This window comes from Eurosta solidaginis, chromosome 1, assembly GCF_040869045.1.
Source record: "Eurosta solidaginis isolate ZX-2024a chromosome 1, ASM4086904v1, whole genome shotgun sequence".
Taxonomy (NCBI): domain Eukaryota; kingdom Metazoa; phylum Arthropoda; class Insecta; order Diptera; family Tephritidae; genus Eurosta; species Eurosta solidaginis.
The window spans coordinates 311,607,186-311,635,136 of record NC_090319.1 but is presented as its reverse complement, the minus strand read 5'-3'; the positions used below and the strand labels follow the sequence as shown (position 1 = coordinate 311,635,136).

Below are 27,951 nucleotides of genomic sequence, written 5' to 3'. Positions count from 1 at the left end.
TGTTGAGTCAGTTCATTTATATAAAGGGACGGCTATGAACCCCGTATAATCTACCCAAACACGGAAATAACAGATTTCTTCGGGTTCAAGCGCATAAAAGACATAATATTGGAAAATTTAAAGCGAACATACTCTCGCCAAGGACAGACATCTTGCCGCGATGCGAGGGCTTAGTCGCTGACCACGGGACTATGCCACCCAGTAGGATGCAGGTTCATATGGATCTCCATGACTGCGGTGGCCTAGTCCTAGGCTGAGCGATGACCAAGATCTGCCCCTCCCAATCCAGGGTGTTATGCGACACCGTGCCCATTGGATGGTTTGCAGCCGGGAGGTTAATCTGGCTGTATTTGTACGGAGCCTCTCTAGCACCGGGCCGCCTCAGAGAGTAGAAATTGTCTTACCGCGGTAAGGGGTTCTGCCGCGCCGGACGAGACTTTTCCCCCTTTCAATAAGTTGACCCTAAGCTGGCCTCGTCTAGCAAGGGGTCGTGCGAACAAGATGAATAAAAAACAAAACAAAAAAGAAACTTCGTCCTCCTCCACAGGGAGAAGGACAACAACAATGGTATCCATATGCCCTAGTGAACTAGGGAGGGCTACCAAAGCTAAAGGGAAGAGCGACTTGGTGGGGGTCGGCACTGGTATGGCGGCGAAGGGAGTTGCGCTGGCAACGGCGAACCCTGACGCGCCTGCTGTTGCCAGATACCGACCAAGCGCCGGAACGGCAACCATTTTTCCCACGGCTGTGGCAGGGGTCTCTGGACCTGGCCACTCCGAACCAAGGGAAAACGGGGCCCCAACAGCGACTTCAACCGGGGGAGCGACTGCGTTTGACACGACGGGTCGGCTCCACATGGACGACAAGAAGGCAACCTCAGTCAATACGATCTAAGGTGATCTGACGGGGGCAAGTACCAGTATGGCGGGGAAGGTGGTTGCGCTGGCAACGGCGAACACTGACGCTCCTGCTGATGGTGGGCGCCCATCTGACGCCGGTACGGCAACTGTTCTCCCCACGGCTGTGACAGGGGTCTCACGATCTGGTCACACTGAGCTAATTGGAGTAAGGAGCCACAAAGAAGACACCATCCGGGGGTACGACCGCGAAGGCAACTACGGGTCGGACCCTTCTCAACAAGAGTCCCACAAGGGATCGTTCCACAGGAACAAGAGAAGGGCTGCAAAAGTCCTGTCAAGGTATGAGGGCGTTCCGCTGGAAACGCTGTCAGAGAACGCCAGGAATTCGGTGGAAAAAGCGCGAGCTCTACTGCCGAATTTTTGGGGTTCTCTGCCAACAAATGTAGAAAGCGCAACCCCATACAAGCGTCAAAGGTCCGATGAGGATATTAAACCACCGCCGAAAAGGCACCAAAATCACCCCGCGGTAGCCAAACCCAGCTTTGCCGAGGTAGCCAAGGGCCGGATGCTTATAGGAATCCTGGACCGAGGGAATGACCGTGGTGCAATCCCTAAAGACCAGTGGCCGTACGTCCGGAATGAAATCGTTAACGCCGTTCTCGACGTTCTCTGGGTAGTCCGCCACGAGGTTCTGATGCAGTATGGTACCAGGGCCAAATCAAAGTACTCGCTTGCGAGGACGCAAGGTCTGTTGAGCTGTACAAGGCAGCAGTCGCAAAGCTGGGACAAGTCTATCCCGGGGCGATTATTGAGGTCGTTGACTGGAAGGACATTCCGGCTCGGCCAAGGGACAGGGCATGGGTTCCAGCAGTTCCAGCAGAACCTGAGAGAATTCTCAGCATGCTGCAACTGATGAACCCGGCTCTCCCAACGCAGGACTGGAGTGTCATCCAAGTCGAGGACGCTGTAGGACCTAGGAGACAGGTCGTGTTAGCCCTGAATAAGGAAGCTCTCGAACCCCTTAGACGGAGCAAAGGAAGAGTGTTTTATGGCCTCGGCGATGTTGTAGTTCACGTATACCGTGGGGACGCACAGCGCGCATCCCTTTCGAGTGCCTCTTTGGACACGGACATTGAGGCACCCGAAGTGGAAGCGGAAATCTCCAACGCCGAAAGCCTGGTTTCCGCCACGTCAAATTGCGCAGGGGCTCTGGCCAATTTGTCGATGAAGGATGCTCTGCTGGATAGCGACGGAGAAGATCCCAACATCACGGTAATGGAGGCAGGGGAGTCTGAGCAAGCTCATGCTGAGGTTGCTCCAGATAAACCTGCACAAAAGTAAGGCAGCCTCGGCTGCTCTCATCAGTCGCCTTTCTAAAGGTGACGTCGAAGTGCTCCTTATCCAAGAACCCTGGGTGAACAACTCAAGGATTTGCGGATTGGGGGCCATTGGGTTTAAGGTCATCCGAGCTGCAGATGAAGGTAAAGTTAGAACCTGCATTTTAGTAAAGTCCGAGCTAAATATATTTCTCTTACCTAATTATAGCAATGGTGACGTTACAGCGGCCAGCTTGGCAAGCGGAGGCACCCAATTAACGCTAGCCTCCGTTTACATGCCGTACGACGCAGAGGAACCTCCTCCGCAAAAGACAGTAAAGTATCTGGTGGCCGACTCAAGCAAAGGCCATCTGCTAATCGGGACAGACGCAAACGCCCACCACGTGAAGTGGGGTAGTTCCGGCATAAACACTCGTGGTGAGTCACTTTTTGAGTACCTTTTAACAACTAACCCTGTAGTTTGCAATGTAGGCAATGAACCAACTTTTATTACTAAAAACCGTAAGGAGGTTATTGACGTCACTATTTGTAGCGTTTTTGGGTGGGTTAAAAAATGGCGTGTTCTTGAGGAACATTCCTTTGCAGACCACTGGTATATTGAAGTAATGTTAGAGTTCTTCGTCGATCAGCCCATTGCGAGACTTAACCCACGTAATACAAACTGGGAACTACATAATGAGCTGTTAGCAAGAGAACTACCAGAACTGCCCCCACAAAGCCTCTCATCAACGGAGGAGCTAGAGGGTATGGTAGAAACCTTAACATCGGCATTCTCAAATGCCTTAGAACAGGCCTGCCAAAACCACGCGGTAAGCGTAAACCTCACTGGTGGTCCCATGATCTGGACCTACTTTGTAAATCCTGTAGAGAACAGTTCAACAAAGCCAAATTCTTTGATAACGGGTCACAGTGGCTAGAATACAAGGACAAACTAAGGACCTACAAAAAGTCCTGAGACAAGCGAAGAGAACTTCATGGAGAAATTTCTGCACTGGAGTCGAAAGTATCGTTGACACATCAAGGCTACGATGCGTGCTTTCTAAGACGCAAACAGCTATTAGTTTTCTGCGGAGACCGAATGGTACCTGGACCAGCACAGAAGGGGAAACCCTAGAGCTGCTCCTGGACACACATTTTCCGGGAAATATGACCAACGCACCGGAAGTACCTGCAGCAAACCAAGCTGTGAATATACCCAGCACTGAGGAGAGGGCGAGGTGAGCAGTTAAAAGTTTTAAACCTTTTAAGGCTGTTGGAACAGACGGGATTGTCCCCGCTCAACTTATCTACTCTTTGGAGTTATCAGCCAACTGGCTGTGGCACATATATACCGCTTGTTTGGCTCCGAACTATATTCCGTGTGCATGGAGGAGCGCCACGGTCATATTCATTCCTAAGGCAGCCAAAGCCTCTCACTACGAGCCGAAGGACTACAGACCTATCAGTCTTTCATCCTTCGTACTCAAGACCCTAGAGAGAATAGTTAGCGATATTCTCACTACAAGCATTGATAGGAATCTCATTTCGGGCTATCAACACGCGTACACCAAAGGTAAATCTGCGGAGACTGCGCTACACAGCCTAGTCTCTACTATAGAAACATCCTTGTTCGAAAAGGATTATTGTCTTCTGGCCTTCCTAGACATTCAAGGAGCATTCAACAATATAAGTCCAGACGCCGTTAACAATGCTTTAACTGATCTGGACGTAAATAAACCCCTAATGGGACTGATTGGTCAACTGCTCAGGGGAAGGAAAGTGCTTTCCTCACTGGGGACATAACACGATTTGTCGCAAGGGGCACGCCCCAGGGTGGTGTCCTTACCCCTCTACTATGGAACCTAACGGTAAACTCGCTATTAAGAGATACTAGTTGGGGGAGCGGGAAGGTTGTGGCATATGCTGATGACCTAGCGATTGTCTACAGAGGCAAGTTCCCTCAAACTTTATGCGACTTGATGCAGGTAGCATTGCGAGAGGTTTCCCTGTGGGCTTCCCGATGTGGACTCAGTGTCAATTCCGATAAAGTAGAGCTTGTCTTATATACCAAACGATACAAAATACCATCGTTAGCAGTACCAAATCTCCCTAAAAGGAGCCTTCCGAGTTATTGTTCTTGTCGTACCTGTGCTTCATCCTACTACTCATTATCCTAAACCGTTCCCTCACACTCTATTGTTTGGCTAATGAAGTACTTCGTAGAGCTTGTGCTTGACGGATTGGCTTCGCATAATCAGTATCGTTCCGACGTTCTTTCTCGGAAATTCTTTCGTTTTAGTGCGTCCATTTGGTTTCGTCAATGCCAGTGTTTCTCTCGCAGGTATCTTTGATTTTGCTTTGCTTGGCCTATTCGTTCCATCAATCTTTGCTCCATCTACTGCCTTTGACTTTGGTGGTATTTGTTGAATAGCCTCCACCATCATTCGCTCACTGCTGAACCCTTTCTCCAAACTGAAGTTAAATGGTATATCCTGGTTCGTATAGCGCATAATCTTTCTCTGTATATCGATCCTGATGTCATGGTCAACTAAGAAGTCCATTCCCAATATGACTTCATCAACAATCTCTGCCACAACGAATTTGTGTAGAATCGTGACCCTTCCAATTAAGACCTGACATACCACTTCTCCTTGGACTTGGTTATACTCGCCAGTGACCGTACGCAACCTTGCTCCAGGTAATGGCTTTACTCTCCTGTTAACCAAATCAAATCGGATTAACGAATGAGATGCGCCCGTATCTACAGTCAGTAAACGCTCCTTGCCATCCACATTTCCTCTGACGGTAAGACTGCTCGATTTTCTTCCAATTTGGGAGATAGATATCACAGGACATTCAATAGCTGGGGCAAGTTTTCGATATTTACATCTGAGTCGCTCTTGCTTATCTCCTCCAGCTTTGCGTTTACGACCCGCCAAGTTGGAACTACCAGGACCGGTGCTGCAATGACGAGCAATGTGACCTGGGTTTCCGCACTTGAAACACTTCATAACTCCGTCATTTTTCTATTGTGATCCTTTCAGCGCCTATAATATTGTATTCAACCAGTGTGGCCTTTCCACTTCCACACGGCGTGCTTTGAAAACTGGCTTACACAGAAGCGACTCTGTTTCCTGAATCAGAGCATGTGATACCGTTTCTGCGAATGTTGGCTTTGGGTTTGCGTATGTAGCTCGCTTTGTTTCGACGTCCCGTATGCCATTTATAAAGCTCTGAATTTTTACCCTTTCAGTGTATTCCACGGGTGCGTCCGCATTTGCCAAATGAGCCAACCTTTCAACATCCGAAGCAAACTACTGCAATGTCTCATTCGCTTTTTGGTAACGGTTTTGTAACTCAATTTGGTATATCTGCTTTCTGTGTTCGCTTCCGTATCGTCTCTCTAGAGCGCTCATTGATGTTTCGTAGTTGTTCCGCTCTCCGTCGGGCATAGTCTGTAGGATTTCAGCAGCAGATCCTTTCAATGCCACGAATAGTGCAGCTACTTTATCTTCAGCACTCCAGTTGTTCACTGCTGCGGTCTTCTCAAACTGCATCTTAAATACCTGGAAAGGAACAGAATCGTCAAAGGATGGTGTTTCTACCTTTGGATTACTCGCTGGAACAGCTGGGCGATTTAGTTGCAACTGCTCTATACGACCTTTCAACGCTTCTATCTCGGCATCAACTTTGTCCTCGAGTTGTAAAATTTTTTTAACCTTCTCTTCCAGTTTCGCAAAGAGCTCCGAAATTTGTGCCGACATTTCAGATATACGCTTGCCTCCTGTGCTTCCATCTTGGATGTTATACGTGTCTCCTGTGATTCCAGTTGGGATACTATACTTTTCTTCTGTTCTGCCACTTGATATGATACTGTCGATGTTTGAGCAGATATTGCAGCCAAAATCGTGTTCAAGTCTTTGCTTGTAACTGTCTGCGATGTTTCGTTTTTCTCTTCAATTTTTGTTGTTGTCTCGTCCCCATCCGGATGAAAGACATCATCGTCCACATTAATTCCGTCCGACTCCATAGCGTCTCGTAGCCGTGCTTGAAGTTCGATCTAATTGCCGGTTGTATTCAATCCACGGTTCTCCAACCCCTCTTTCAGTTGCTGGATCCTTAATTCACTTAACTTTGCCATGTCCAAGTTGTATTAGACATCTTCAGAATTTATTCAACAATTCCTCTTCTGACACCAATTGTAACGAATTTAGGGAAATTCCGCTTATTCCAAATCTTCTGCTAACGTTCGAATCGCTAAACTGTTGAATAAATAACTCGAATATTCAATAATGCAAAAATGGTCTTTATTAGACTACTTTGAAAGTCTTCACAATAACACTTAACTTCACAACCAATAGCGTGCTTAAATCAAACTGATTAACGACGACTCAGCTTCTGCTACTTTTATACTCTCTGCCCAAATGTCTAGACGTTTCTTCTTCTAGTATCCTCTACCTGGTCATCAGCCATATGCGCGTGTATTTGTAGTGTGTAACCATATGCGTGTGTATATGTGAGCGAAGTAGTAGCTGATGATGACATGCGTTTGAGAGTATCTCTCTGCTGATTGTATGTATGTGTGTACATGATGATTAATGTGTTTATGTACATGTACATATGTGGCTCGCTTCAATGTTTATTTTTTCTATTGTTGCGTGATTATTTACTTAGTAAACACCTAGAGATGGTAATATTCGGCACAATATGTACGTATATGGTTCTATTCTGAACTCATTTTCGTCAAAATAGTGATTTGTGTACAAGTACAGCTGGGCTCAAAAAGTAGGAGTGGCTTTCAGGCGATTTCGTTAATTTTCAGAGCCAACAAACAGTTGTAGATGTGAAAAAAATGTGTATGCCAAATTTAGTTCGGATTGGGAGATTTTTCTTGACTTATAGCCTCAAAAGTATTTTGGAAAGAGTAACAAAAAAGGAGCAGGCCACGCCCATTTTCAAAATTTGTTTAAGATTTCTTCTTAGCTCAACCCTACCACCATACCATAGAGTTATTGTAAACTCTGTTAAGATTAGACCTTTAGGAGAAGTGATCGTGGTCTTTAACCGATTTTGATTATCAATGCCATATCTTTAACGGCTTCTGATTTAGGTCTAGCTAAACTTCCAAATTTTCTCCTTCTAAATGTGGGTGGTGCCACGCCCATATTCCTAAATTTCTTGGAATTTATGTTTTGTGTCATAAAACCAATCAACCTACCAAATTTCTTCAGTTTTGCGGTATTGCGTTCTTGAATTATCTCATTTTTTTCATTTTTTAAATTTTCGATATCAATACCAATCTATTCTGGGTTCCGATAAGCCGGTATATCGAATTTGGTGAAGATATCTCAATATTTGCTCAAATTATCGTGTTAAGGGACGGACAGCCGTCGGACGGACATGGCTTAATCAAATATTTTTTCGATACTGATGATTTTGATTATGGAAGTCTATATCTACATTGAGGAGGGTTCGTTTGACGTGGCGCTGATCCAGGAGCCGTGGCTCTCATCGGGAGGAAAGGTTTCTGGACTTAGCGCGCGCGGATTTTGCATTTACTATGCGCAAACGGAAGGACGGGTGCGAGCTGTAGTAATGGTAAGGAAACAGCTGCATTCATATATGCTGCCTAGTTACACTACTGAGGACCTCGTAGTGGTGGCCGTTGAGCAAAGGAATAAACAGGCATTTATCCTGGCATCCTGCTACATGGCCCATGCTGCGAAGGTTCCACCGATGGAGTGCAAGAGGATAGTACAGGACGAAGGACGCAAAGGGCGGTTGGTCATAGGCGCTGATGCAAATGCGCACCACAATGCGTGCGGAAGAGCAAATATGAACGAGAGAGGCGAATCTCTATTTTGTTACGTCCTGCAAACCAATTTGCCGATAGCCAACAGGGGAGATGTGCCTACATACATTGGTCCAATATCCAGCAATGTTTGGATATTACACTGAGCTCCGAACGTGATATATCAAGGTATGATTGGATGGTTCTTGATAGACCATCCTTCTTCGACATTTCGTGTATCAGCTTCAGCATCCCCCAAAGAGGGTAGAGAAGGGAGGAATCTTTAGAAACACTAGGTCAACAAACTCGACTAAATTCCAGAAACAGGTAGAAACGTAACTGGGACAACCCAAAGAGGTTGCTAATGTGGAAGAACTGGAGGAGTCTAATGAATTCCTAACAAAGACGTTTATGACTGCGTATAACAAAGCTTGCCCTCTAAGAAGATTCAGAGGAAAAGCAAAGCCGCCATGGTGGAGCAATGAGCCGAGTCTTCTAAGAAGACAGGTAAAAGAAATGTTTAAGCTAGCAAAGACCGCGGAAAGCGAAGCGTGTCGGGACGAGTACAAGGATCTACTGAGGATCTACAAGCGTGAAATTTCAAGGGCGAAAATAATCTCATGGAAAAGTTTCTGTACGAACATAGAGTGCTCCAGCGAAACAGCACGGCTGAGAAAAGTCCTAGCAAGGGGAAACATAGTCCAGGGACTAATAAAAAAAGAGAACGGGGAATGGTCACGTAATAGTGAGGAATCCCTTGAGGTGCTTCTCGATACACATTTCCCATCGGGAGATGGTTTAGAAGAGCCAGCAGACAGCATTCACACTTCGATCACGGAGCGGGTAGTGCCGGGCTTGGTGGCCGATACCAAGATCGAATGAGCAGTGAAGACGTTTTCTATATATTCCCGGCCATGCTACAAGCTTCAAGTAGGGCGGTCGTGGAATGGCTTAAAATAATATTCGATGGGCGCATAAGACTGAATCATGTACCGCACTCTTGGAGAACTGCTCGTGTAGCTTTCCTACCAAAGGCGGGGAAAACTGCTCAGGCGATTGGATGAGGGACCCGTAAAACTTACGGCTTACACGGATGGCGTTGCAATTGTGATAAGTGGAAAGTGCCTTCCAACGATTAGCTCTTTGATGGATCGGGCACTTTGGGATATTCATACCTGGGTATCAAATGTCAGGTTGAAAGTCAACGCGGATAAGACGGATATGGTCTTGTTTACAAAAAGGTACAAGGTCCCAAATTGGATCAGGCATAAGTTAGGAGGGGTGATCCTACAGGAGACCTTGCACAAAATATCTAGGAATCATCCTAGACAGTAAGCTGTCATGGAAGCTCAACGTGGAGGAGAGGGTGAAGAAGGCTTCAACGGCACTTTATGCATGTAAAAGAATGCTGGGGTGTACGTGGGGCTTATCGCCCTCTCTTTCCCATTTGGGTTTTTACAGCGATTGTTTGGTGAAAAGCCACACAAAAAGCAACCTACCTCAAAAAATTAGAGGGGGTATGCAGACTATCAATGTTTAGCATTACGGGAGCCCTGAAAACAACCCGACAGCTGCACTGTATCCCATTCTACACATTCCACCTGTAGACCTGGTAGCAAAGAACGTAGCGTTAACCACTGCAACCAGGCTCGGTGCCACGGGGCAGCTTGAGCGCCGACCATACGGCCATAGTAGTATAGCGTCATCAATCACAAGACGAACAGACTACCTGATCCCCTATCTGCGCTTCGAGGGCGATCTTAAGGCCACAATAGGGGTGGACGGTTGGCGCAAGGGTGCTCAAATGGCGGACGAGGCGATACATGTGTACACAGATGGTTCCAAAGTAGTGGAAGGAGTAGGGTCTGCGGTATACTGTGCTGATCCGGAAATAAACAGATCCTACAGGCTGCCGGATTACTGTAGCGTTTTCCAAGCGGAAATAGTAGCCGTAACCAAAGCAGTAGAAGCCCTGGAAGAAAATAGCCCAAGCTGCAATCGTGTTAATTTTTATATTGACAGTCAAGCAGCAATTAAGGCAATAATCTCGCATAGCACAGCATCTAAATACGTGTTAGAGTGTAAGCAGCCCCTGGAGAGAATGGGGACAGGGAGAAGCATACATCTATATTGGGTACCAGGGCATATGGGAATAGATGGGAATGAAAAAGCGGATGAACTAGCGAAAAAGGGCGCATCCCTTGAAGCTTGCTCCGTAGACGTCCCAATTAGACTGGCCGAAATTAAGCGAAGGCGAGAGGTGTACATGATCGACCAGGCAGGAAAGGCGTGGGTTCAAGCGCGGGGCTGTAAAGTGTCGAGGATTATGTGTAGGTCTTTCAACCTTAGACTAGACAAAGTCTTCTATCATTAAAAAGTGAGGACTGTAGACTCATGACGGGTATTCTGACTGGACACTGCCTTCTGGCGTCAAATGCCTTTAAATTAGGCTTGGTCAGTGATAGCAGATGTAGGAAGTGCGGGCTGGAGGAGGAAGTGATCGAGCACGTTCTATGCTCGTACCCTGCGCTTGCAAGGTTAAGACTCCAGCTATTAGGAGTGATACAGCTGTCAGATCTAGAAGCAGCAAGTGGCTTAAGTCCTAGGAAGCGTCTAGTATTTGCCAAGAGGACGGAGTGATTTTATAACATAGGTCCTGGTTTTTGATAGGGGTTTTCAGTTTGGTCGTTAAACCAACTTCTGGTAATACTACGGACTTATTCAGTTTATGTGAGGTCCTAATGGACCGGCCAGTTCAACCTAACCTAACCTAACCCATATCTTCATTGATTCCTTTATACCTTTACAACCAACCGTTATCCATCAAAGTTATAATACCCTGTGTACAAATCCCGCTGGGTATAATAATTCTATTAGAGGTTTTCCATTCAGCCGCGAAAAGGCGATACCGCAAACCAAAGAGGATAAATATAACAAGATCTACCAGTCTGCTACGTGTGGCGAGCAACTCGCTGGAAATCAAAAATTTGATGCCGAATATTTTCTAAGAGGGACATTTTTGAATTGTCTCGCATATATCCATGCGGTCTAGGCACCTTTTGCAACTGTGATTTTTGGAAAGATAATTAATAAATTAGTTAAATAAAAAATAATAATAATAAATAAATGTAAGGCGCGATAACCTCCGAAGAGATTTTAGGCCGAGCTTCTCTTCCAATTTGCGTCGTGCTCCTTTTTAATTTTTCCTACAAATTGGCGGGACGGGACATACTTGTTTTATGCCGACTCCGAACGGCACCAGCGAGGCAGATGAGTTTTCACTGAGAGCTTTTCATGGCAGAAATACACTCGGAGTGATTGCCAAACACTGCCGAGAGCCGACTCCGCTTAGAAAAATGTTGGTCTAATTGAAAAACCTTATTTCTAAAATTTTGATGTTGCTTTGTCCGGGGTGTGAGCCCAGGGCATTCGGTGTGGTAGGCGGAGCACGCTACCATCACACCACGGTGGCCGCCGATTAATTAAATACAGTCGAAAAAATAAACACAAATACCCCACGAAAATACATAGAACACATTTTATGCACATTAACCTGGGTCGATTTGTATGGACGAAAGTTAACCGATATCGCGCCATCGATTTTTCGATAGGATTTGGGCTCAGGAAAAAAAGTTCCAATACGCATACCCAAAAAAATAATTTTCGAGCCTGCGAAAAAAAAAAATGGCGAAAGGGTAAATGTTTCGACAAAACCACTCCCCAAACCCAAAAAATATATTTTTTTTTTCAAAAAACTGTTATCGCCAACGTTTTTACAACAGTTTAAAAAAAAAAAAACAATATTTTTTGGGTTTTGGGGAGTCTTTTGGTCGAAACATTCACCCTTTCGCCATTTTTTTTTTTTTTCGCAGGCTGGAAAATTATTATTTTGGGTATGCGTAGTGGAAATTTTTTTACTAAGCCCAAATCCTATCGAAAAATCGATGGCGCGATGTCGGTTAACTTTCGTCCATACAAATCGACCCAGGTTAATGCCCATCTCGTCCGAAAAAAAACCAGCGACTACCTCTTAGAAAACATCGAGCAAATGGCTGCAAGTAACGAGGGACGTCTCTTATCATAATTTATCCTTTTTGCTCAAACAGTCTTTGAAAGTTGAACCATCTTTGCAAGCATGTAGATGGGTTGTTTGACTGTACAGCGCTAGTCTTGCTGTGGTAAGCTCCATTTTTGAATTCTGTGAACAGTGAGATCTTCGGCCTGATAGGCTATTGTCATTATTAGTTATCGAAGTTTTTTTTAGTGATAGTAAACCAACCTCCTAGATGAAAAAGTATATTCAAAAGATCTTAAAATCTGATAACTTCAAAGGGTTTTATTAAGGTATGTCTCTAAAACTTGCTTTGCTAATTCCAAAAGGTTCACTGTCCTATAAATTTGTATGGAAGCGTTGTGCGTCTTTAAGGCTCTTTATGCTGACTGTAACTCTTTGCTTTTTCACCGGTATTGAAAAGATGGCCAGCTCAATCGAGTTGTAATGGAACTGAAGTTAATGTGCTTATCTTCCAATATATAAGCTAATTTCAAATGTTCGTACTACAATCAAATTTCGAGTTCTTTCCTTTGTTTCGTAATTGAGTAGCAATTCCTCACAAAAATTCCTTCATATATTTTCTTGATTATTACAAAAAAATTGTTCCCGCCCGAGCAGGGACTTGAACCCTGGACCCTTGGATTAAAAGTCCAATGCTCTACCGACTGAGCTACCCGGGCATATAAAAAAATTATAAATTTTGTTTCATTAGAACATTTGTACAACTACGGTTTGTTGTTCAATCCATTCTAATCATGATGTTTATATGTACATTTGTCTATAAGTATATATGTATGTATGTTTGTCAACGTTATATTTAAAAGTTTGCTAAAATCATAATTTTCCATGTATATGTCTCTAGGTATATCTGTTCGTGTGTAGGTATATTGCTAAACATATTTTAAAAAGCCATACCCAGCAAAATATAGTCTAAGTGATCATAAAGAATAAGAACTCAGCGACAGCATTGCGTGTTATGAAGAGCCATTAATCTTATAAACCCTTCAAATTCCCCTAGAAAATGGGTGAGAGTGAAATGAGAAGTGTCTGCTCGGCGTTGACTTAGCTGACTTGAGGTCCATCTCTAAACGAGCAGACTACACCTCTATATGAAAAAAGAGCAAATGTATTTCATAACAAATGAAAAACATTAATAAAATACTTATCTCAAAAATATTTTGCCTATTTCTCAAATACATTTGCACTTTTTTCAAATTTGTTTTCCAATATCTCAAAAACATTTGCCCTTTTCTTAAATTGATTTTCCCTTTTCTCAAATAAATTTGACTTTATCGTAAATACATTTGCCCTTTTCTCAATTACAGTTGGAAAAGTTGTAGAAGTGGTCAGCGAAGCTCCGAACTCCCCACAGCCCGCTACGTTGGTTTCAATCGAATGCATACGAGCCAAGAGATCCGCATGACGATTGGGGATATTACTTGTTCTCGAAAACCATATGATTCTTATTTTAAAATTATTCGGAACAATAGCAGGGGTTTCTTCAGGTATCCTTTTGCAAATAAACGGGATTTATTTTTCTTCTGACGAAAGTTTTTGTGTTCAAGGCTAGGAATAATCTCTAGAGAAAAGTTTTTCAATTAGAAACAATATTTTTGTGGCGGAGTTGTCCTTCGGCAGTGGTGTAGCAAATATAGAAAGAATTTAAAAGTAGCACGACGCAAATTGGAGTGGAAGATCCGCCTTAATCTCCTTGGAGGTTTGGCGTTTGTAGCATCTAATGAAGCCCTAAAAAAGGATTAATTTACATGTTCGATTTGTTTCAAATAAAAGGCTGATCCTCAAACAAAGATATCAGCTTATAACTAATGTCATCAATACAGCGGAATAAGCTGATCGAATTGAACTCCATACTCAGCCTTATATGAGGTGCACTTTTTTGGCGGTAAATATTGACCGCATAAGGGGTGATTAATTCACGGTGATAGTTTCAATACAAACAAATACAAGATGCGTTCCAATTGTTATTGAACACGATCCGGTTAAAAATTTAACTGCAAACGCTGCGATCCCAACATTTTGCAGGTTTCATCACTTCCTTTATATTAGGTCGGTTGAATGTTTGTCCGCTTTTCATACAAATCTTGCAATCGATTTTTAAGTAACATCTCATTGAGCTACAAACGTGAAACTTTACACAGAGGTTAGAACACCGTGACAATGCAACAAATTAAAAAAAAATCCGTTAGATGGCGCACGGATCGAAATAATTAGATAATAATTTGAAAAATTTCAAACCAGCTTTTAAGTAACTTCCCGATGAGCTAGAGACTTGAAATTTCAAACTTAATTCAGAGGTCGATGACTGTCGATGACACGATACAAAGATTCGCTAGGGGGCGCACGGGATGAGATATTTTGAAAAATCTTACGAAACGGAGGGAATTTTGGGATTGATTTTTATGTAAGTTCTCATTGAACTACAACTGTAAAACTTCACAGATAGGATAAGACGCCGAGAAAATTTAAGAAAAGGAGAAAAATTCCATTAGGTGGCGTACGGATCGAAATATTTAGATAAGAATTTGGAAATTTGGTGTTTTGAGATCGATTTTAAAGTAACTTCTCATTAAACTACGAACATGAAACCTCAGAGACAGATTAAGACACCATGACAAAGGAACAAAAGGAGAAAGAGATTCCGTTAGGTGGCGCACGGATCGGAAAAATTATATAATAATTTGGAAATTTGAAACCGGGTTTTAAGAAAGTTCTCGATGAGCTAGAGGCTAAAAATTTAGAGCTTAATTCAGAGGTCGATGACAGCCGATGACACAATACAAAAGGTTTCGCTAGGGGCGCACGGACTGAGATATTTAGAAAAATCAAACGGAACGGAGGGAATTTCGGGATTGAACTTTATGAAAGTTCTCATTGAGCTACAAGCGTAAAACTTAACAGATAGGCTAAGAGACCGAGAAAATGTAAGAAAAGGAGAAAATAAAAATAAAAATTTTAAGCACTTCCTTTTTATAAATGGACAAAATCAGCGAAAAATGTCTCCTTATATAAAGACACATTCTTGCTGAACTTTGATTTTTAAATTTTGACATAGACATTGCAAAAATATTTATGAGAAGTAAAAATATAAAGGTGGAGCGCAATTGATTGACTAATAATCTCCTTTCCTACCAAATTTCCAATCCAAGTAATGTGCGCTCCTCTTTTACATTTTTACTTCTCATAAATATTTTTGCAATTTCTATGTTTTCACTACTCACACACTAGCTGCTGTTGCCGCAAAACTCCAGCGACTTGAAATCAACGCCCGCGCAGTCGGTTTGAAAATTAACTACGCAAAAACTAAGCTATTGAGACTGCAAACAATGAACACATCTCCTCTCCAACTTGTATCAAATGGCAGCACTACCGTCATTGAGGATGTAGAAGAATTCTGCTACCTTGGCAGCCAAATTACTAAAGATGGCGGCGCAGAATCGGATGTATCTGCAAGGATCTGCAAGGCACGATCTGCATTCCACAGGTTAGGCCGAGTATGGCGCTCTCGCATATTGTCGGTGAAAACAAAACTGAAGATTTTTAACACCAGCGTGAAATCAGTTCTGTTATACGGGTCCGAAACCTGGTTTGTCTCTGACCGCATTAACCCTCGACAGCAAACGTTTATAAACAAGTGTCTGAGAATAGTCTGCCGTATCTTCTGGCCAAGAACAATAAGCAACGCCGATCTACTGTCACTCATGAACAACCCCCCAATCTACACTGAAATTAAAAAACGTAAGTGGGGTTGGATCGGTCACACTCTCCGCAGAGAAGATGACAACGTTGCCAAAATGGCCTTCCAATGGAACCCACAAGGAAGCCGGCGTAGGGGGCGCCCTCGACAAACTTGGATGCGTACGATTCTCAAGAGCTCTTCCACCGCCACCTGGAATGAAATAAGACGTTTAGCGACTGATAGAAGTCGCTGGAGAGCGTTCGTCTCCGCCCTATGCTCCGACTAGGAGCGATAAGTTGTGCTTCTGGATGGCTATGGTATTAGTTTTAACTTTTGCGATTGTCAACTAGATGTTCAATTCTATCTAGGAATATAACTAACTATGTCAAAATTTAAAAATCAAAGTTTAGCACGAATATGTCTTTATATAAGGAGACACTTTTCGCTGATTTTTGTTCATTTATATAAAGGAAGTGCTTAATATTTTTTTATTTTATTTTTATTGTATAGGGATGTAATTCAAAATTAATTTTTTTAGGAAAGCGTAAATAGAGTTTTACAGACGTGTAAACATCTTTTCTCACAGTATGAAGAATCCAGAATGTAGCGTAAAGTGTAAGCTTATGCGTAGTCTTTAGAAGTGGTGTGCTGCATGCGTAATGTGGGCACAATGTAGGTTGCTTTATAGCTTTATAGCTTCCGCAACCCAATTGTCAATCTCACCTAGCAAGAGGAATCCTGTTACAAATATGAATGTATTACATACATATTTAGCAGGCGAAGCTTTGGCGGCCCCAAGTTCCTCATCGAACTAGGGGGTGGAGAGTGTCGGTGTGGCCTAGAAGGTTTAATGTGGTCATATTTATCGTTGCCGAGATGGTCTGGTTAGTATCTTAATGGTGCTTGTTATCGGAACGTAGTGAATCTTTATCCGGCAAAGGGCCATCAGCATCGACAACACACCATTAAACACACCCTGTAAGTTTCTTTATTCTTAATACAACAACAATAACAGCAAAGCCTATTTTGGGGTATCATAAGATCTCTAAGACTTTAAATTTTGATTTACAACTGCTAACAATAAAGCGTGTCATTTATCTAGATCAACTGTGGGTCAGGAGACAGCCAAGTAGCTTCGGTAAAGCGGTCTCTGCTTGAACCTGATAATACATAGTTATAACTTTTTTAGAAGCCGCGACGAAGTCACTAAACCTCATAGCAATTGAGCAACTCGTTCCTTACTCGTTCCTTACTCATTCTTGCGTTAAAGCTACCAGGCGTAATTTTGATCTCTCAACATGAAAACCCGATTAATTTGCTGAATTAATTCAGTTAAGCTGAAGTGCAATATGCAGTTTTCCTAAATTAGGTCTAGCCTTCATTTAGCCTAAAATATTTTTATCTTTCTAGATAAGCGTGACAATAACTCAAATGATCTTGACCAAAACACCTTGTATTATACAGATTGTCACTATTGTAAATTTACTCAAATCAAAACACAATCTTTGACTTACCAGCACCACATAAGCCAGTTGGCCGTCGACCAGAGTGTAACGAATCCTTTTTCATGCGTTGAACAATGCGTAACGCTGTCATGGAGACTTCGTGAGTTTTTGCACCAAATTGAAGTTTATTAGCGAAACGCATAATATATAAACAGGGATCTGGAAAAAATATAAAAAGAGGAGATTATGCATTTGTTTATGTCGATTGAAAATTGAGACACTTATTTGTTAAAGTGGGCAGAATAAAAAATTCTAAAATAAGAAAATCAATGTGTGTGTATGTTTGTGTCCAAAGTTATCAAGCGATCTTAACGAAATAATAGTAGGTTCACGTGATCACTCATTATTTAAATGATTTCGTTTATTACAATCCTGACTTACGTAATAGCTTAAGAATACCAAGGGAAGATCATCTATCTGACCTTTTCATAAATGATATTACATGACGAAGGTCGCAGTAAATGTTATTAATTCGGTTAGTACATACATCCAGATATCGCAAATATATCGGTCGTCCATGACATGAATGATTTGGTTTTACTTTTTCGGTTAAGCAACATTTATTAATATTCTTAAGTTTTAATCTACATAGCGAGACTGAACTTAATGAAAATGTCAAGCTGTGGAATGATTGATTTACCTCTTTTCTACAAGCTTGGGAGTACTTTTAGCAGTTCTCGCCAACTTATCTTAATTCAAAATAGAATGATCTGGCGTCTCTAAGACGCTTCTACCATACTTGATGCTTATACATACATACATATGTAGCCTTTTGTACTATGTAAGTATATTAAAATAAATTATTCAATTCGTGTCGCTTCATTCATATTTCAATAATGGTGCCTATTAATTGTGAATTTTCAAAAACAAAAGAAACTGGCATGAAAGAAAGATGGGCAAACAAAAACTAGCCCGAAACTTAGGAACAGTGCTTCAAAACAAATTGTCGCCTTATGTCGAACAAGTCAATAATCGGCAACAAACAAGAATTTGACCTTGAATGCAGATAAAAAAAAATAAAAACAAAATAAATAAAGACAGACGCACTCAAATATGTAATCGTCAAGGTATCCACGACACAACCGACGAAGCGACATTATGACCAACCCACTACATATAACCGGTCAACCATGCAGGCCGTCAGTCAATACACTCAGTGAAAGAACAGCATAATCAAGCCGCAAAACGTTTGCAGAAACCCAACAGAAAATCGCGTCATAAAACAAATAAAATAAGGCTTCAAAAATTTTAAAGAGTACATTCAGAAACGCTTAAAACTGACAGCCTCTCCCATATGCGCCATTTCAATTTTAATTTTTTTGAAAGCAGCTGATTTGTGGAGGTAAACTAAAGTATAAATAAGTAGGTATTGAATTGGGAAGGTACTCATGGCTTCGAAATTTCAGATTTTTAGATTAGTTCACTATTGCGAGGCAATCTAAAGAAATAGTACTACAAATCTTTATTATAAGATGCTTTGTCAATGCGATACAAGCTTAAGTAAGTATAAAGCCCTAATGTAGCTAACATAAGGCCTTACTATAAGATATTAAACAGATTGGGTTAGAAAACCAACATACAAGGTTTTAGTATACCTTATTAGAGCAACAATCATCGTTGCCGCTGCATTCCTTATTATTTAGTACCCAGGTGACAAAGCTTAGCTCGCCGTCATTTATCATTGTCTCAGAAGTTCCACAGTTCAACCCATTAAGGACCGATTTCGCGACTGCTTCTTAATTGTGGATTACTCAACTGGCGGATACATTTTTCGACATTATAAATTCGATTTCATTCTCACAACGCCATGTTAAATTATTGAGGGAGTGTGATAGCGCTGCAAATGTTTACTGTCAATATCTATTTTAAGCAAAAAATATTTTTTGTTTAAAAACTGTGTGAATTTTGTGCAAAGAGGTAATAAAGGAAAAAGCTTAGATCAGTGAGTGAAGTATGTAGTCCTTGAAATGTTAGTGGAAGATTTTAAGAACTTAATCTGAGACGTGAGACAAATGAAAAAATTGCAGAAAATAGATGGCGCTGACGGAGCGAAAAATTTAACCAGTGGATCGACTTCCTGTTAAGTTTGTCGACAGAAAATAATATTGTGTTTAATAGAGAGATATATTTTAGCAGGCAGTCAAGAAAAGGGCCCTAAGTTCTGAGTATGAAAGCTGTGAATTAGTTTCGATAGAATTTTATGTGCCTTAAAAACATATCTAATAAAAAATAAAATATTAAATAAGTACCTTACCCCACGCATTAGGACAGTGGAGTACGTTGCATGAACCAATGTTAGGCCCTAGAGATAAACAATTATAAGAATATGTCTGTAATTAGGTTAAGGCAGGTCTACTCAAAGATATTAAAAATTCCAAACAGGTGGAAACCTTGAAAAAATATCTCATGTAACAACACCCAAGTAACAGTGCTTAGAATGTATCCTATTTCAGTGCAGCCACTTTACCCAGTTGTGGTAGATCTACAAAATTTTTGGCAAATTTCTCCTTCACCTTCAAATTTCTGCTCCCTTTTTTTTTTAAAACCTACCACATTTATAATAGCCAATTGGTTGCTACTAGAAAAACAGAGTACTTTCTTCCATACGAGTTTCAAAATATTATTTTAGTCACCCGAAATTATATTGAGGTTAAGTTTTTTTAATATAAAACCATACAGAAAAAACATTTTGGCGACCTGGGTTAACATTTGCCGGACACAATGGAAATCATTCGACCAAATTGCAACAAAATTTTCTTAAAAAAAAACAGAGTTTAGATTTGGCAACACAGGCGTATTTCGTTTCGTGTTTTGGAGATAGTAGCGGATGTACATAGGCACACATGACTGTATATAATAATGTTAGGTGGCAACCATATTTACAAATATTTCCATTGAAAAAAACAAACATGAATTAACTTTAGTTTAATACTTATTATGTCATATCGTACTTCATTTATTTGTAAATGTTAAAGAAGGTCGCAACCTTGTAAAAACATTCCAGGAAGCAACACTTATATGAAAATGCATTGAATATATGATACCTACACAAAACTTCATCCAAGTGAATAGTCTGTTTTTGAAAAAGTAGTGGTTAATCTGTTTTCAATATATATAGTAGTGCATTAACAAAGGAATATACATATATAATAAGGATAGAAGGCAACACGAGCGTAAAATATTCCTGCTGATGTATGTCGAAAAAACCCTCATTTAATATCTACATTGCTTTATCCCTTTTAATTTTTTCTGAATTTAAAACAGGTGGCACCTACTAAAGGCGTTGTCAGCTGTTGCGTTCCAATGAACAGTGATCCAGATACGGATCACATTGTGGTTGTATTTGCATGTTAAATCTCTATCCGTATATGGATCCGGCTTCATTGGAACGCGAGGAAGGTGTTCCCATTGTAGGCAAAAAGTCTTAGAATGTCATACATTATCTTTTTATCAAATTTCATCGGTTGAGTTGTTTCTGAGATTGTAGTGGATATTCTAAGAAATATATGGATATAAAAGGCATAGGTGGCCACCCTAGATGCCAAGTCTGTTTGAAAATATTTACAATTAAATACGACACAGAATTCATTTCGTTTAATACTGATATCGGTATTCAAATTTCATTAAAAAAACATTAATAGATGGGAACCTTGTAAACACATCCTCACTGGCAGTACCTTCACATAAAGTCCAAAAATTTGATGCAATACGTACATATGTATCGAATTCCACCTAAATCGGCGAAGCTGTTGTCGAGATGGTTGCGGATATACGAAGAAATATAACTATAAGAGGTACATAGGTGGCAAGCCTAGGAGGAAATTCCACCTAAAACATTTTATTTTTAAATACGAACAAATTTTTTTTTATTTGATACCGATGCTAGCATATCTCGGTTAAATTAAATAATTAATAGGTGGCAACCATGTAAACATATATCAGTGGTAACGCCTAGGTAGGTATTCTTATAAATACTAATTATCTCTTACACAAATTTTTGCTGGGTAGAAGCTTGTTTTCTTGCAGCTGCTTGCGGGCCCGTCCGCTGCTGGCATTTAAACCTACGCTTAATCGTAGCCACCGACGCTGCTCTATCTGCTGCTGCTTGCGTTTGCAGCGTAAAAAATCTTGAACCCGATCTTGAACAAGTACGTTGTCGTTTGCCCACCACCAAGTATCAATGAATAACAACAAAACAAACATCACGCAAAAAGAATGCAACATTGCCAACTGGTTTTGAAATTATTTTTATTAACCGATTTTTTTCTTTGCATTTTACTAAATCAGCTAATAACATGCTGCTGACTGAGTTAAGTAAGCAAGATGACCACATGAGTGAAAAGTGTGAGTTACTCTATATTTAGAGTTATACAAACTTGAGTAAAAGTTAAAAATATAATTACATATTTGAGTGAATTTATAAGTACTAAATGAAAGAAAACAACAATGCTTCAAAAAAGTTCCGAGAAGCAAAGCGAATATGTTCGTGAAGACTCCAAATATGTTTATAATTACAGAACGAAGGACTGAAGCAACAAACCTGTATTCATATTTAAAGTTAATTTCTTTTTTATTTTACCTCACCTGCTACTCATGCCGGCAGACGAACTTAAATTTGTGTATTGTCCATATAACATTTCATATGTTGTTGTTGTTGTAGCGATAAGGTTGCTCCCCGAAGGCTTTGGAGAGTGTTATCGATGTAATGGTCCTTTGCCGGATACAGATCCGGTACGCTCCGGTACCACAGCACCATTAAGGTGCTAGCCCGACTATTTCGGGAACGATTTATGTGGCTACATTAAATCTTCAGGCCATTCCCTCCCACCCCACCCCCAAGTTCCATGAGGAGCTTGGGGTGTCCAGAGCCTCGTCTGTTAGTGAAACAGGATTCGCCGCGGATAGGTGAGGTTGATAATTGGGTTTGGAGAAGCTATATATTACGCTGGCAACCTGAAGGGTTGCACTACACAGCCCCTTGAATCTGGTATTTTAGTCGCCTCTTACGACAGGCATACCTACCGCGGGAACATTCTGACCCCCTAACCCGCTGGGGTAAATTTCATTTGACTTCTTTCACTGTGACTCAGCATCTTAAATTAATAATGTATAGACAATTTTAAAACTGGGACAAAAACCTCTGTCAGATTATGTAAAAAGAAATATTAATTTGCGATGGGCGAAAACTTGTAAAACCTACGTAGGAGTGAGGGTCCCTATTACTTTTTAGTATAATGGAAAAAGTTTGTTTCATTTTTTAGTTCGAAAAATTAGCGATGGGCTACATACACTCAGGAAAAAAATCGTTCTAAAACGAACGAAACAAGTTCAAAATTAAGAAAATTCGTTGACAAATGTCTGTTAAGTACGTTTTTTCTTAACTCGTTACAGATGGGCTTGTTTTAAGAACAGTTTTTCCAAGCACACCGTTCGTATTTTATGACCACTTTGGTATTGATGTGTGAACCTTCTGTGCTCATTTCAAGCACTACTTGGGCTTGATTTAAGATTTTTCGTTCTCACGCTTCGAGAACGATTTGGGGTCGATTTAACATTTTTCGGTCTCAATTCAAGAAAGTTTCGTGCTTGATCTTTGGTGGGAGGGGAAAGTATTTTTTTTTAATAGGTGCCCATTTATTTTTTATTAATAATAATTTTTTTGTCATAAATAAAAAATATTTATAGCAAAAAAATGTTTACCAAAATTCAAAAGTTTAAGAAGAATATGCATTTTTTCATACATTTCTCTTATTGAGAAAGTATTATTATTTGAAACGTAATCTGCATATATACTTAAAACATTTCATAACAAGTTTGAGAATTACCTGTGCATATGTGAATGGAACTCAATGAAAAATAAGAGTTAAAAAAATAGAATATAAAAAAATAGTTTTAGAAAACTTCAGAGTTTGACGGTGATCGAACTCGCGCCACACTGCTTGACGGCTTGTGCCAAATGTTGTATTTAACAGTGTAGTACACGCGAATTATACCGTTTCTTTTTCCTTGAACTTAATTTAAGAACATTGTTCTTAATTTAAAAACATTGTTCTCATTAATAGAATATTTGTTCATATTTTAAGACCAGCCTTTCTCTTTTCAAAAATATGGTTGTCAGTTCAAGAACAAGGTTGTTGTTTTGAGAACAGGTCGTTTGTTTTTCAAGAACAAAAAAATTAAGAACATGAAAAGCTTGAATTGAGTCCGGTGGTGCTGGATTTTAGAACGGCGTTTTTCTCTGAGTGTATATTCCTCTCAGTGCTCGAGGTCAAAATTTATTCAGCAAAAAACATAAAGATGAGTTTTATAGATATTGAAAGTGCAACGTAATAAGCCATGTATTTAGAGCTAAAAGGCTGATAGCCAGTTTATGAAGAGCTGCTTCTCTGCTACCATTCTCAAGCCTACAGAATGGACTCCCTCAGCTTCAGATAAAGACTGGGTAGATGAGCCTAAAGGCCGCGGCACTATGAAATTTTTCATACATTTGCGTTTAATACAAGCGTATGCCTTCCAATAACATCGCCACAATCAACCAAGATGTTGCGTTTGTAAATATGAAGGAACTTCAGACTTGGCAACTGAAGTTTATTTCGACCTGCCCATTCACATAAAAAACTCGCGAAGCACTGTTATAAACAGTGTCCCTATACAACAAAAGTACTTGCTAACAAATTTTGTGTCGTATTCGGTTGTTATATTGCAGTTTTTAATTGCGAAAAATGTTAGAAAAGTTACCAAAAAGTGGGAAAAATAATTTCACTTGCAAAGTGTGCCAGCTCCTTTAGCCAAAGCAAATGTCACATTCTTCTTCTTATGCTTTGCTTGCAACAAAAGCTGGGAGTTGGCTACTTTTCCATATCAAATGGCGCCAGTGTCGCTCAATCTACGGTTCTCCATAGAAATACGTGCTATCTACTCATAATGCATAAGATTGACTAACACGCATCTATATGGAAAACTTCATTGTGGACCGGCCATTATGGGATGGCCTAGAAGGTAAAATGTGGTCATATATAAAATTGTTCCCGAGATGGTCGGGCTTGTGCCTTAATGGTGCTTGTTACCGGATCTATATCCAGCAAAGGACCACCAAAGTCGAGAACATTTCCCAAAACCATCCGGGAGTGTCTTTATCGCTACAACAACAACAGCAATTTAATTTGCGGTTAAAAGCTTGACATATTTTTGAAATAGGTGATTTTTTGCAAGCGTTCGGACGTATTTTCAGTTTTAGAATATAAGTCGTACCAGTGGTTCTTTTGCGAGTAAAATTTTTACACTAAACAGTATTTTCTGGTATCTCTAAAGTTTTGTACTTGCGTTTCGAAAAACCGGGGGATATGACCCAAATGCTCTTTTCTTAGGCTACATGCTACATGGAACTCAATATCCATTTCGAGTCTCTTTTGCCATTACAACCTATTGTATTTTGTGCTAAGCACAACTAAGTATAAACGGCTCTAGCGGAAGCATGTCCATCGTGAAAAGACCCAGACTTAGACTTGCAATTAACTCTAATGTCTTTTTTGTCATGTTCTTGCACCCGTATCGAAAATCATAATCATATATAACCTTGTTCAATAGTTTTTGTCATAGAAGTGATATACGCGTGCGCGTATGTAAGAAGAAGCAATATAAACATACTCATATACTTATGTACGTGTTGAGTAGTAGAGGTTAAAAATTAAGTAAAAATGATTAAGCAACTCTTTTTTTTCATTGCCTAGGATAACTTTTTGATGCTTTGATTTACTCTCTGCACGCACAAATACATCAATGCTACAACAAATGGCAGCTGCATTTAATTATACAATGCAATTTATTATTAGTTTTTGTTTTAACTTTAAATATTTTATTTTAATACTTGAACTTTAGCAGAATGAAACTGAAAGCAAAAAAAACGTCTCTGTATTAAAAAACAAAGCAAACGCTTGATGTAGGTATTATTGTTTTCATTTTTCATGCACGCGACAGATATTTTCAGGGTCATTGCTTTTTCTGCAGCGCTAGCAGCAATAGCAAACAGAACAGCTGCAATGCAATCTCTTAAAAAAGAAAATAAAAAAATCAGGCTCAGGTCTAAAATAAGCATGTAATAAATATTAATAGCAATTTTGTTTTAATTTGTCTACAAAATGAGAAGCTTAGGCGTTATTAGCGCAATTTAATGAATGTACAGAACAGTGGTGGGCAAGCCATAAGTCGACGATAGTCACATTTGGTTAGGTTGGGTTGAACTGGCCGGTCCATGAGGATCTAACATAGACAGCATGAGTCCGTAGTGTAACCATAAGTTTGCTGAACGACCAAACTGAAAAACCCTTTACAAAACCAGGACCTATGTTATAAAATAACTCCGTTTTCTTGTCAAATACTAAAAGCTTCTAGGACCTATGCCACGCTGCTTTTAGATCTGACAGCTGTATCACTCTTAAACTGTATTAACGATACATAATCTTGATTTTCAAGGTGTAAGTTTCTTCTTTAAGCAGATGACTTAAAAGTTTACCATGAAATCAATTGCGTGGATGTTTCTTTAATCTTACAAAGTGAGCTTAGAAAGTTAAACCATTGGTGTGTCCGTAATCTTCTTTTCCTAAATATTGGTAACTATCATTTGACCACTTACGCTAAAGGTTCTGGTTTAGTTCCTACATCATATAGTATCTCAGACGTTGAATTAAAAAAGTTAACTGGAATTAAAGATTTGGGTGTGTATTTTGATACCAAGCTTACTTTTACCACTCACATAAGCTATATAGTTTCTAAAGCGTACGCGATGTTGGCTCTCATCCGCCGTAACTGCTAATCATCTTCAGATCCTTATACTCTCAAACTATTGTACACATCCTTAGTGAGATTGAGGTTAGAGTATGCGATATTTGTGTGGAGACCTTTTCATGCTGTTTATGTCAAGAGGTTGGAGTCTGTTCAGAGAGCTTTTGCGCGCTTTGCGTTGCGATCGATGAACTTTGTAGACCCCATACCATCATATGACTATCGCTGTTTACTGACAAACCTTATGTCACTAGACTCCACGAGAACTCTGTTGTCTATGTGCGTTGTCTTTGATATCGTTTCGGGCTCAATTGACTGTTCTTAGCTCCTCATGAAAATGCGTTTTAATCTACCCTCTCGTATCCTTCGTTGGAACGATTTGTTTTATATGGGTGTTGCTAGAATGGTTTGTGCAATGAATGGTCCCCTTAGGATGGCAAATAAATAAATAAACGTTTACGGACCAAGCTTCAAGGGGTGCACCCTTTTTAGCTAGTTCATCCGATTTTCCATTCCCATATATGCACATAGGCCCTGGGCCCAATATTGATGTATGCTTTCCCCTGTCACGATTCTTTCCAGGTATTGCTTACAATCTAACACACTTTTAGATACTGTGCCATGCGAGATTATTGCCTTAATTGCTGCTTGGCTGTCAATAAAAAATTTAGCACGGCTGCTTTCAGTGGTTTTACTTCTTTGGTTACGGCTAATACTTCCGCTTGAAAAACGCTGCAGTGATCTGGCAGCTTGTAGGATCTGTTTATTTCCGGATCAGCAAAGTATACCGTACACTCTACTCCTTCCACTACTTTGGAACCATCTGTGTACACATATATCATCTCGTCCGCAATTTGAGCACCCTTGCGCCAACCATTCACCTCTATTGTCGCTTAAAGACCCCCACGAAGCGCGGATAGGGAATCAGGTGGTCTGTTCGTCCAAAGAGTCACATTGATATTCTCCAAAGCCGAAATAGATGTGCGGAAGTTCTGCATGCAGTGCTGCGCAGCAAAATTTTATTTTGAAAATCTAAGACAACATCCTAAAAAAAATCATGCGAATTTTAAGAGACCTATAACTTGTGCTCAGACCAAAATTTATTGATTTACAAAACTGCATACTCAACAAAATTAAGAGAACTCCAAATAAAAATACTCGAAATTTTTGTACAGCTTTTACAGTAGGGAAGGAAAATTTTTGCTACTATTTTGCTACTGCTTAGTAATGCAATGTGCGGGAAAAAGACAAGCGCGATATGTTTACACAACGGAAATTGAAAATCGAAAGAAAAGAGGTAATGGAGAAGGGAGAGAAGAGGAATTTTGATTGAAGTCGGAAAAGTGGAGGAAGAGCAAGAGGAAGAGGTAGAGTGAGAGGAAAAAACGTAAGAATAAGGATAATGGTTTGAGAAAAAGTAGCAATAAGAGGTTAACTGGAAGACTTGGAATAATATCAGAATAAGTTTAAAAGTAATAGCGAGAGTTTAACTTAGATAATAGCAAGAGCAGGATGAGAGAGAAAATGGGTAAGAGTAAGGGGAACCGACTGAGCCTTGAGAAGCTTGATTTAGATAGGTTAATTCATGGTCTTGAGACCGTATACCGTCAGTGTAGAGTTTGCATATTTCAAGCCTCCCAGTTTCGTCGACTAACACTTTTGTAATTCCTTTCAGGAGCTCAGTAATTCTGGAGCAATTAAATAATGCCGGCGAAATTAGAGCTGAGCAGAGCTCACGGTGTATGTTAATTTTGTTCGCATAACAGTACCCCGTAACGGCATAAACTAATTGAGATAGATATAGACTTCTATATATCAAAATGAAAAAAGAAATTAATTTAGCCATGTCCGTCCGTCCGTCTGTCCGTAAACATGACAACTTCAGTAAATGTTGAGGTATCTTAATTAAATTTGGTATGTAAATTCCTGGGCACTCATCTCAGATCG

The 27,951-nt window shown here is 40.4% G+C and overlaps 1 protein-coding gene and 1 non-coding gene across 2 annotated transcripts in view; both read right to left on the bottom strand.

Moving 5' to 3' along the window:
• Window positions 1-27,951, bottom strand: part of Brf (Brf RNA polymerase III subunit) — a 131,535-nt gene that overhangs the window by 11,424 nt on the left and 92,160 nt on the right. Inside the window, exon 3 of the mRNA XM_067772153.1 lies at window positions 17,233-17,382. Within this exon, the coding sequence (XP_067628254.1) occupies window positions 17,233-17,382 (150 nt within the window). The remainder of the gene's footprint in view (window positions 1-17,232; window positions 17,383-27,951) is intronic.
• TRNAK-UUU (transfer RNA lysine (anticodon UUU)) lies at window positions 12,629-12,701 on the bottom strand. The gene has a single exon. It is a non-coding gene; the product is annotated as a tRNA-Lys (tRNA).